Here is a 12,625-nt window from a genome sequence, read left to right as displayed (position 1 = left end):
TCTTGTCACTTTAGCCACCAATTTTGATTTTGTATATAGAAAGCTTATTTATCCAAGTAATCTGCCATTGAAACAATTAAAATTGTCCTGTTTATGAGCTCTGCATGTTCGTGGAACAGATCCACGGAGAAATATAGTTTTTGCCATTGAACTATCATTAAGGAGTGCAGCCAACTTCTGCTAAATCATGCCCTGCATATTTTATTGATTTTTGTCATGAAGAAGCATGTTTTTATTAAATTTTGCAGGTTTCTTTCCTGGTATAAGGAACATAAAATAAAATAATCAGAGGAAAAACCTATATTGTGCGGAATCTGCCAAACATTACTTTAGTTGTACCTCTATTCTTTATTATCCTGCTCAATATTTTAAACCATGGTATATATACTGAAAATCAGAAATAATCTGAAAAAGCAATTTAGCAATTTGTTTAAGACCAACAAAGCCTTGCTATATGAGCACAGTAAAGTAAACCTCAAAAGATGTAATCCCAGATATTAATACTAACTAAAATGCAAATTGAACTGTGGAAACCACAAAATAGAATCATAGAATCATAGAATCAAAGAGTTGGAAGAGACCTCATGGGCCATCCAGTCCAACCCCCTGCCAAGAAGCAGGAATATTGCATTCAAATCACCCCTGACAAATGGCCATCCAGCCTCTGCTTAAAAACTTCCAAAGAAGGAGCCTCCACCACACTCCGGGGCAGAGAGTTCCACTGCTGAACGGCTCTCACAGTCAGGAAGTTCTTCCTAATGTTCAGATGGAATCTCCTCTCTTGTAGTTTGAAGCCATTGTTCCGCGTCCTAGTCTCCAAGGAAGCAGAAAACAAGCTTGCTCCCTCCTCCCTGTGGCTTCCTCTCACATATTTATACATGGCTATCATATCTCCTCTCAGCCTTCTCTTCTTCAGGCTAAACATGCCCAGTTCCCTAAGCCGCTCCTCATAGGGCTTGTTCTCCAGACCCTTGATCATTTTAGTCGCCCTCCTCTGGACACATTCCAGCTTGTCAATATCTCTCTTGAATTGTGGTGCCCAGAATTGGACACAATATTCCAGATGTGGTCTAACCAAAGCAGAATAGAGGGGTAGCATTACTTCCTTAGATCTAGACACTATGCTCCTATTGATGCAGGCCAAAATCCCATTGGCTTTTTTTGCCGCCACATCACATTGTTGGCTCATGTTTAACTTGTTGTCCACGAGGACTCCAAGATCTTTTTCACACGTACTGCTCTCGAGCCAGGCGTCCCCCATTCTGTATTTTTGCATTTCATTTTTTCTGCCAAAGTGGAGTATCTTGCATTTGTCACTGTTGAACTTCATTTTGTTAGTTTTGGCCCATCTCTCTAATCTGTCAAGATCGTTTTGAATTCTGCTCCTGTCCTCTGGACTATTGGCTATCCCTCCCAATTTGGTGTCGTCTGCAAACTTGATGATCCTGCCTTCTAGCCCTTCATCTAAGTCATTAATAAAGATGTTGAACAGGACCGGGCCCAGGACGGAACCCTGCGGCACTCCGCTCGTCACTTCTTTCCAAGATGAAGAGGAAGCATTAGTGAGCACTCTCTGTGTTCGTCCACTTAACCAATTACAGATCCACCTCACCGTAGTTTTGCCTAGCCCACATTGGACTAGTTTCCTTGCCAGAAGGTCATGGGGGACCTTGTCGAAGGCCTTACTGAAATCCAGGTACGCTACATCCACGGCATTCCCCGCATCTACCCAGCTTGTAGCTCTATCGAAGAAAGAGATCAGATTAGTCTGGCATGACTTGTTTTTGATAAATCCATGTTGACTATTAGCGATGACTGCATTTGTTTCTAAGTGTTTGCAGACCGCTTCCTTAACAATCTTTTCCAGAATCTTGCCCAGTATCGACGTGAGGCTGACCGGACGGTAGTTGTTTGGGTCATCCTTTTTTCCCTTCTTGAAGATTGGGACTACATTGGCCCTCCTCCAATCTGCTGGAACTTCTCCCGTTCTCCAAGAACTCTCAAAGATGGTTGCCAATGGTTCTGAAATGACTGCTACTCAATGTTGCTGCTAATAACATTTTACCCAGTGTGTTATCTAAATTGAATCAGAAGCATCTCTTATAACAAACGTGTTACCATTTTGTGTACTTGTGTCCTTTACTTCACAATATTGGAAATAAAGTTGGGCACTTGCCCCAGCATGTGATGGAGTCTCCTTCTTTGGAGGCTGGATGGCCATCTGTCGGGGGTGCTTTGAATGAGATTTTCCTGCTTCTTGGCAGGGGGTTGGACTGGATGCTGCACAAGGTCTCTTCCATGATTCTATTATTCTAATTGCTAAAACTTTCAATTTCAAAATTAGCCCACTAATTTTTAAGTTCAACTGGAATAGACCCACAGAATTTATGGATCTTATATAAATGTTGATTTATCAAGGATCAATTAATTCACTGGTAACACTAGTTTGGGCAAGCAGTTGAATTAATGTTCTTATTTACTTAGTTTTCTCTGTAATCCTTGATGCAAACTGAATCATGTATGGGACAGATTTACCCTAATCCTATTAACAGCACAATCCATTTATCTACTCAGAAATAAAGATGCATTGTTTCCAGTTGGTATTATTCCTAAGTAATCTGTCTCTTCAGTACCTTCATACATTTAATTTACTGGGACATTTTTACTGCTTCCAGTGAATAATATGTTGCATGGCAATAATACCGACAGTTGGATATGGGGTGGGTCTCCTGTAACTTTAATCTTTAGCTACCCCCCTCCTCCCGTCCTACTCTCCACTAAAGGATGCAATAGTTTTCTTCATAGGAGATGGCTGCAGTTGAAAGTTCACATTCATTTGAAAATTGAGGTAGAGGTTACAGGAGCCTTATCTCGCGTCCAAACTGGCCACCCTATTTTACAATGGGTTTTGGAATTTTTAAAATACACCTATACAGCTTTCTTTGCTTTTCTTCCAAATTAATTGCTGCCAATTAAAATCTCCCCATCAAGAAGTAGACTAAAAAAATGATGTTCAGCAGGACCCTTCTAACACTGTACTTCCACAGTTCTATGATTAATGAAAGAACAAAAGAGAGAGAGAGAGAGAGAGAGCAAAAATGTATTCTATTTGTTGGTCAATATATAAAACACAAGCTAAAATGACTTACCTTGCAAAATAGGCATTGCTTATACAACCAGTGAAGTTGGCAAATTCACTACTGATGGGAAAGCCTCCAAAGAAGATTTTTTTTGTGCTTGCTGGCTTTTCTTCAATTCTATTTTCCCCAGAATTGTCCTTGCTCTGCTTTTGTTCATCTACTAAAAGGTCAAGCCTGCAGACAGAAATAATCCTTTTTTTTTTTTACAATTGGTGCTACAATGTCATTTTTAAAAGCCAGTAATAATTGAATGCACACACACACACACACACACACACGTTAGAAATATAGCTGTTTTCAAGTTATTGAACAACTCACTAGGTGGCACCATTGACACAAGAGTACTGTACATATTGGAGCAAGCAGTATTGCACAGTACCTATGTGCTTCTGGCAGTACTGAGGTCACTCACACACAACCTATCCACTGCTGGGCTAAAACCAATGAAGTGACAGTAGTATCATAGACTACCAGGCTGCACCTACTGGATGGAGTCATAGCTAATTAGCCATTATGCCCACACAGCATCTGCTACTTTGGATATCTTGATGCTATTTCTGCAATTGTACTGCTTATAGTGGGGTTGTGTTGATATGATTGGGCTGCTAGTGTGACACACACACACACACATGCATCTATATAGATATATACTCTATACACACATCTTTATATGATAGATCTATATATCTGGCTGAGATCATGTGTTTTTACTATTTTACCAATATGTTTCCATATTGGCTCTGGAAACAGTATGGTGTTTGGTATCCCAAGCTAAATAGTGAACTACAAATGCATTAGAATTTAAATATTGGACAGATTTACCTTTCTCGTGAGACATATGTAATGACAAAGTGGGATTTCCCATCATTATAGGATCTGTCTGCTGTTTGAACTTTGACACCTTGTGCATTTAAAACAACAGCTCCCTTATCCATAGAAATGGAGAACTCATCTGACTGAAACATAAAGAAAAACATAGCCACTTTAAGTTTCCTGCAGGAGAGATAAAGTGGGGCAACAACAACAACAACAACAATAAAAAATTATATAATATTAAATAATAATAATAATAATAATAATAATAATAATAATAATAATAATAATTCATTTTGAATCCAGAGTGACAAAGTTTTGGAACACAATACAACAGACATCACGATTGTGGAAAAGAAAAAAAGTTTGGATTATTGATGTCACCACACTTGGTGAGAGTCAAATTGACAAAAAACAAAAGGAAAAACTTAGCCGTTATCAAGACCACAAAATCAAACTACAAAGCCTGTGCCATAAACCAGTACAGGTGGTCCCAGTGGTAATCGGCACACTGGGTACCATGCCAAAAGATCTCAGCCGGCATTTGGAAACAATAAACATTGACAAAATTACGATATGTCCACTGCAAAAGGCCACCTTACTTGGATCTGCGCACATCATTCGAAAATATATCACACAGTCCTAAACGCTTGGGAAGTGTCTGACGTGATACTAAATCCAGCATATATATCTTGTTATCTGTGTCATACTGTGTTTTGTATCAGTAAAATAATAATATATTAAATGACATTGGGATAATCTCTAGTGAAAATTCTTGCAATAGCTTTGGCCATTTTGTAATGAGCTGAGTAAGTTTATTGAGCGAGAGCCCAAAAGAGGCATTTGCCTATGTAGCAAGTCTACACTGGTTTTTGGGAGCTGCCTTGAGCTCCAGTTTGGGAGAAAGGCAGCATACAAATAATCATCATTGCATCTTTAATATTGATTTAAATGTAAATCAGATGGGGTTTGTACTGTGGGAAATGAATTATTTCCTCTTGCTGAAAATCTCCATGCTGTATGTACTCTTGGCCTTGGAAGAGACGTTTCTTTAGGTATCAAAAGCAGCTCAATATTGATAAGACACAAAATAGCAATACCACATATCTCACTCACATCTCCAAAACCTGACACTGAAACAAACCTCGTACTCCCTGACCCCCATTTTGAAATGCCAACACGATTAAGGAAACAACAAATAAAACTCCTAACAGTTCTGTCCTATCATTCTGTACTCATTCTAATGCTAACATTATAGCTGTCAGTTTGGTCATCACAATGTGAACCTTCACCTGATATTTGGACTTTTCACATATTGAACTCTGAATTCAAAATGTAGGAGAATATTCCGTTTCTGTGTACATTTTGATCTTTCTGAAAATCCTAGTTATCCCATTTAGGTGATGAATACCCAAGAGAGCTGTTTTGAGACTCAACAGATTCATATATCATGACACTTGCAATATATATTTCAAATCCACATGGGGCTGTAACCACAACTATGCTTTATCTTGCAACAAATATGGCATTCAGGCATGTTGTAACATGAGGAACGTAACATAATACACTAAAGGACTTTCCCCTCCAAATCTTGCATATTTGTAAGCCTATCTCAGACTGAGAAGTAACAGCACAAAAGCTGAGGCAATACACTTTTCCCACTCCTGGCTTTTGAAAAGAAAATAGAAACCAAAGCTTTTCAGGCTTACATATAGGAACTACCATAGCACGCTTCCAAGACATTAGCAATTCACCAGACTTCCAAATCTAATTAAATAAATATCCATTTGTGTATTTATCCCACATTGTTTTAAAATAAACAAGTTTTCTAAAATGAGAAAAACATATTTACTCCTTCAGTAGAATAGAACAGCAATCCATTTGGCTGTAAAGTTCGGAAATTAAAGCCCCCTTCAAATGAATGGAAGGCGATTTTCTGGCTTGATGCAATGAAGCTTTCTCCATTGAAATATGCTTTGCGGGACATCTGTTCAAAAGGGAAAAATGATATACAGATATCGATAAAAATAACAAGAAAGTAAATGGAAGGAGAGAATGCACAGGGCTCAGGCAGTTATAATCCAGAAAGTCTAACAATCCCTGTGTTTAGTGTTGTGAATGCCAAAAGGTACTGTGGGATAGGCATGTTGTGTGTGTGTTTAAGCATTATTAACTCAAATTCCACAACCAAACTGATACTTAGGGCAACTCTGTTCAGCTTTGCAGCTTTATAGTGACATACTGAATATATAGACAGATGTTGAGAATAGTACTATGGGTGAAACAATCATACAATCATACTCTCACATAACATTCAATCCCAATTTTTGTATACAAATTGGATAAGGTGTAAAATTCTCTCAGAGGTTGGAGCTAGAAAGTGCATTATGTTAGGGATTACAGGCTACAGGAAATCCTGTAAAACGCCCCTCTGCCCCATATTGTAGGAATTCTGGACTTTCCTTTCTTCTGGCCTAAGCAGCATTTGCTGTGCCGTTTATTAACTGTCAATGTTGGCTTAATGAATGGACATGTTGGGAAGTTGATCAGGGCCCCCATGGGCATAGGGACCCCATGTTAATCTATGTATAGACCAGAAATTAACACTGATTTTCCAATCACCTGTCTTAACATTCAAATCTCCTACTGATTTAGTAGAAGGAGAAAATGACAACTTGTAGCAGAGAGTTGGCATGCCTGCATTCACAAAAGAAATGTTACTGTAAATGGTTCTGGCCCAGCTTACCTGTCCGAATGTATCACCCTCTTTGAGCCACCTCAGAGGCTATGATAATCAGGGGAGGCCCTGCTCTCGGTCCCACCCCCCTCGCAAGTGCAACTGGTGGGGACAAGAGACATTGCCTTCTTAGTGGTGGCCCCTTGTCTATGGAACTCCTTCTCCAACCTTCCCCAGTGAACGTAGATCACCCTCTCCCTCCTGACCTTCAGGAAAAAAACTAAAAACATGGCTCTAGGATCAGGTTTTTGGACAATAAAGGGAGCAGTCCACTAAGAGACTATAAACTAATATAATAACGAATCGGACTGGCCCTGGAATATGACCTGGATTATGTGGTTTTAATTGTTGTTTTAATATTATGTTTTAATTTATTGGTTTTTAATGTTTTTGTTTATTCATCGATGTATGTGTATATGCGGCATCTAATTGTTGCCTTTGTAAGGCTGCCCTGGGTCCCCTTTGAGGTTGAGAAGGGCAGTATACAAGTATGGTGAATAAATAAATAACTACTGTTTTTATTTCATGCAATGTTATAGAAGCTGAATATTCTAACGGATTCACAAGAGACAATTAACAGCTGGGGATAACAGTTGCTGTCAGTGTTCATTTCCATTATTGGAAGCAGAGCTTCTGCTCTTTGTGCCCCAGTAATTCTATTTGTGTGGTGAAGAGGTAGAGGAAGTATAAGAAAGTAAAGTGAGGAAAATAACTGTAGACGTATTACATGGTACCAATCTATATATATAAAAATGCTCTGCATAATGAGTACCTTAAAAACAAAAGAACCAATGAACGAAATCACACCAAATTTGGCAACAAAACATCTCACAACACAAGGAGTGACCATCACTCAAAAAATTATGATTTTGTCATTTGGGAGTTGTAGTTGCTGGGATTTATAGTTCACCTACAATCAAAGAGCATTCTGAACTCTATCAACGATGGAATTGAACCAAACTTGGCACACAGAACTCCTGTGACCAACATAAAACACTAGAAGGGTTTGATGGGCATTGACCTTGAGTTTGGGATTTGTAGTTCACCTACATCCAGAGAGCACTGTGGACTCAAACAATGATGGATCTGGACCAAACTTGCCACGAATATTCCATATGTCCAAATATGAATACAGATGGAGTTTGGGGAAAATAGACCTTGATATTGGGGAGTTGTAGTTACTGGGATTTATAGTTCACCTACAATAAAGGAGCATTATGAACCACACCAGTGAGAGAATTGGGCCAAACTTCCCACAGAGAACTCCCATGACCAACAGAAAATACTTAAGACCATCCAGTCCAACTCCCTTCACCAGGGCAAGAAAATGTAATCAAAGCCCTCCTGACAAAGAGCCATCCAGCCATAGATATAAGATAGATAGATAGATAGATAGTGATATAGATATATATTATTCACACACAGAGAGATATAGTATCATAGATTTGAAAGAGACTCCTAAAGAAGGACAATTATATGTTACATGTTCCAGAGTAGGCAAACCACATCAACAATGACAAAGAAACAAGAAGAAATACTGTTTACCCACAAGCATAAATAAATTACATATATTAGAAACCAACACTTTCTCATTACTTTATTTTCCAGATAACTAGACAGGGCCACAGCAACGCGTGGTAGGGGACAGCTAGTAAATATATGTTTATCTGGCATCTACCAATCCCCATGGGTGCTGATTCACTGAGAGTCTACTGTACTAGTTCTTATTTCTTTAAGTGAACAATATTTATAGAGGGAAATAATCTTTCTGAGGAAGCTACCATTTTCTGTTCCCTAAAGTGACAGAAAAGCAAAACAACTCCAAACTCCTAGTTTTATTTATTACTTAGATTTAGCACAAAATGGAGAAATAACCTAGCATCTATCGGGAGCATGTCAGAAAATATACTTCTAGGAGATTAAAAAGCAATAAACAGGAGATGTATTTGTGGTTTAAGAACAATACAGTACTTACAAGTGATTCTTCTGGGCAGCCATAACCAATTCCCAGAGTTCCTGGCTCTTCCAACAAGTTGAAGTCCTTCTTTTGGAACTGGAAACCTTTCATGCAGCCCCTAAAGCCAGTACTGACCGCCAAGTGGGAACTGACACCACTGTAAAGACATAACATTCATTTAGGAAGAAGAGGGTAGTGGATGACCTGATATTAGAAACATTCATAAGCATAACAGTAAGTATAAGCAGTACACAGAACAGCAGCAAACAAGGATATAGAGGGAAAATGAGGAATGTTTATCTTATTAGGTTGTGGCACAGGATGGTCCTCCAGATGCTGGCCTGCAATTTCTTGCAGCCATAACCAATATAGCATACCGTTGCTCAACCCAATAGCAGGCCAGTCCTGCTTCAAGTTGTAAAGTGCTATTTCTTTCAGTAAGCACTCTGAAATTTAAAGAGCTGAAAGAAACTTACATATGTACGTAGACTGCATACAAGTATTCTACAGACTCATAAACAGTCACAAAAAGTTAGTTGCAGCCTCTTTTGCACAAACTGGTCTATTAAAACAACTGTTTCTCAACCAGGTCTCTGTAGGGCCCCTTCCACACAGCTGAATAAAATCCCACATTTTCTGCTTTGAACTGGAATATATGGCAGTGTGGACTCAAATAACCCAGTTCAAAGCAGATATTGTGGGATTTTCTGCCTTGATATTCTGGGTTATATGACTGTGTGGAAGGGCCCTAGGACCTTAGGTTTCTGCCAGAGATTGTGATTGGAAAAAAGAAACAATGTTTGGAGTTGTAAATATAATAATTTGAATGCAGGGGTGTGAACATCCTCTGAAGTGTTCATTTAGGATAAAAAAAATATGAGAAAGAATGTTTTAAAGGTAGGAATATGACTGATTTTTAATTATTCCTTCTAGAGTAGTGTTTCTCAAACTCTGCTCCACTAGGTGTTTTGGAGTTCAGCTTTCAGAAATCCCAACCAGCTTACCAGCTGTTAGGAATTCTGGGAGCTGAAGTCCAAAACATCTGGAGAGTAGAGTTTGAGAAACACTGCTATAGATAATGGAAGTAGTAAACTGATCTCACTGTACTCATGAAGAAATAGCATTAATAGTGACTGTATTGTGATTATAAACCAACCTAGATTTTAAAACCTCAACGGGGGCTCCTCCTATATAGACATCAGTAAATGGCATGCTTTTCTTTTCATTTTCCATGCTTTTTATGTGTCTCCTGTCCACTACCAAGATCATTTTCTTGGAATTATGGTATATAACAGATATCTGAAATGGAAAAAAAGACAAGTTAGAAGCCAGAATTTACAACGGTATATATACAATGGTATATAAACAAAAGCATAGTGGTATTTTAAAACAGTGTAATTGCACTTGTAAATGGTACATGTACAATGTAATTGTAGACTGGTGTCAGAAAACCTCAGTCTCTGAGGACACTTTGTCACTGATCTTAAGGATTGTTTTAAGGGGGAAAAGTCATATAAAGGGAAGATCTGAAATGAAGATATCTGTACTTGGATGCAACCATAAATTCTAGTCCATTATTAGAGGCTCCTTAGCACACATATTTCACTATAGTGAAGTGTACTACCAAAAACACTTTTCTTCCCTTCCATCCAAAAAAGAAAGAAAAAAAGATACTGTATATACTAGAGTATAACCTGAGCCAAATATAAACCGAGGCACCTAATTTTATCACAAAAAAACCCTAGGAAAACGTATTGACTTGAGTATAAGCCAAGGGTGGGAAATGCAGCAGCTACTGGTAAATTTCACAATAAAAATAGATAAGTATAGGCCAAGGGAGGTTTTTTTTCAGCCCAAAAAAGAGGCTGAAAAACCCGGCTTATACTCAAGCATATACGGTAAATAGATAGATGGATAAAGATTTGATTCCGTGTCTGGTCCAGATGGGTATACATCATATGTTCCATGGCTCCTTGAAAACTAATGTTCCTCGAGCTGGGGAAGAAACCTCCAAAGCTTAATTTCATACAACATCACCACAGTTGTTGCAGTCACCACTGTGGGCCAAGTAAGGGAGGGAGATGGGGCTGTCTAGTGGAATGTGAAGGGGCCTTTATACTCGTGATATAAGCAGGAGTAAAATATAGATTCTGCATTTGAAATTTGATCTGAAAATATTATGGTACATATTTGTAAAGACTCTCTCAACCCATGCACATTGTTATTCGGTTCTTCAAGTCATTTTTGATTGATGGCAACCCTATCACAGTGTTGTTGTTTTTTTGGAAGATTTGTTTGCTTTCTCTCTGAAGCTGGGAGAGCATGACTTGCCCAAGGTCACATGCACCCATGGAAAAATTTAAATTCACTTTTAGAAAATTTCCAAGTTAAGCTCGAAGGCAAATAGAATAGAATTCAGGACAAAACAAACCCATAAAACAATGATTAAATAGATGGATGACAAAGCTGTAGAGAATCTGCTGTTGTTGTTGTTCATTCGTTCAGTCGTCTCCAACTCTTTGTGACCTCATGGACCAGCCCACGCCAGAGCTCCCTGTCGGCCGTCATCACCCCCAGCTCCTTCAAGGTCAGCCCAGTCACTTCAAGGATGCCATCCATCCATTTTGCCTTTGGTTGGCCCCTCTTCCTTTTACCTTCCACTTTCCCCAGCATCATTGTCTTCTCTAGGCTTTCCTGTCTCCTCATGATGTGGCCAAAGTACTTCAACTTTGTCTCTAGTATCCTTCCCTCCAGTGAGCAGCCGGGCTTTATTTCTTGGAGGTTGGACTGGTTGGATCTTCTCGCAGTCCAAGGCACTCTCAGAACTTTCCTCCAACACCACAGCTCAAAAGCATCAATCTTCCTTCGCTCAGCCTTCCCTAAGGTCCAGCTCTCACATCCATAGGTCACCACAGGGAATACCATGGCTTTGACTATGCGGATCTTTGTTGCCAGTCCGCATAGTCAAAGCCATGGTATTCCCTGTGGTAACCTATGGATGTGAGAGCTGGACCTTAGGGAAGGCTGAGCGAAGAAAGATCGATGCTTTTGAGAATCTGCTAATCCTTAATTATTTTTAGTTTAAAAACAAGAATGTTCTAGAAATAATAATAATAATAATTTCTACCCCACTTTATTTCTCGAAAAAGAGACCAAAAGTAGTTAACAATAAAAGCAATACAATATATAATTAAAAAACAAAAAACACACATACAACCATTGAATTAGAGGTAAACATAGAAATACTATACTTAATTAAAAGCTATAAAACTATTAAACAAATATATGTTGCATTATTCTAACATTTTATTTTAAAAATGAGTACTGCAAACTATTACTACTAATATTATTATTACTATTGATCACTGCAAATCAAAACTTTTTTTTCCCTTCAGTATAGCAATGAACAGGGATGGTTTCATTGCAAGCATCCCTGTTTGTTGCTACTTGTTGCCAATATCAAGGATAATACAAGACTGGAAAACAGGACTATTATGACTGAATTAATATAACGTGTCTTCTTAATATTAAATCTGTGTGCTGAATCATTTATCTTTTCAATTTATATCCTGCTTTTTATATCCCGCAATTTATATCCTGCTTTTTTATATCCAGGTTAAAAAAGACATAACGTTGTAACAATGTATCAATATATACCTCATGGAATTTTGCATCATTGATCAGAGCTCTCTTTGTAGAATCCTCTAGAATTACAGGACCATTACTGAAGCCAAAATCATACTGCAGATATAAGTATCCATTTTGCATTTCTAGGCTGAAGAACATAGTCTGCAAAACATAAAATAATGGTAAGATTTTCAAGAATTGATTTGGTTGGATGCAAAACACAAGGTGGTTTGTGTAAGGTCTTATCATGACAAATTTTAGAAGAGCCCTTGACATACTTTTAAAAAGATAGGTCTACTGCATTGTAGAACTGAGATAGTACTAGAAGCCTATGTTAAAACATTTTTAAAT

The 12,625-nt window shown here is 38.3% G+C and overlaps 1 protein-coding gene across 1 annotated transcript in view; it reads right to left on the bottom strand.

The window, feature by feature from the left end:
* The window catches only part of LAMA4 (laminin subunit alpha 4), a 106,905-nt gene that overhangs the window by 9,577 nt on the left and 84,703 nt on the right, over positions 1–12,625 (bottom strand). Inside the window, exons 24-29 of the mRNA XM_060753191.2 lie at positions 12,305–12,436; positions 9,804–9,946; positions 8,666–8,804; positions 5,806–5,940; positions 3,963–4,096; positions 3,150–3,314 (exon numbers count right to left, since the gene is read on the bottom strand). Coding sequence (XP_060609174.2) covers positions 3,150–3,314; positions 3,963–4,096; positions 5,806–5,940; positions 8,666–8,804; positions 9,804–9,946; positions 12,305–12,436 — 848 coding nt within the window. The remainder of the gene's footprint in view (positions 1–3,149; positions 3,315–3,962; positions 4,097–5,805; positions 5,941–8,665; positions 8,805–9,803; positions 9,947–12,304; positions 12,437–12,625) is intronic.

The sequence above is a fragment of the Anolis sagrei genome, chromosome 1, assembly GCF_037176765.1.
Source record: "Anolis sagrei isolate rAnoSag1 chromosome 1, rAnoSag1.mat, whole genome shotgun sequence".
In the NCBI taxonomy this organism is placed as follows: Eukaryota; Metazoa; Chordata; class Lepidosauria; order Squamata; family Dactyloidae; genus Anolis; species Anolis sagrei.
The sequence above is the reverse complement of the archived record's forward strand: the minus strand, read 5'-3'. Positions and strand labels throughout refer to the sequence as shown.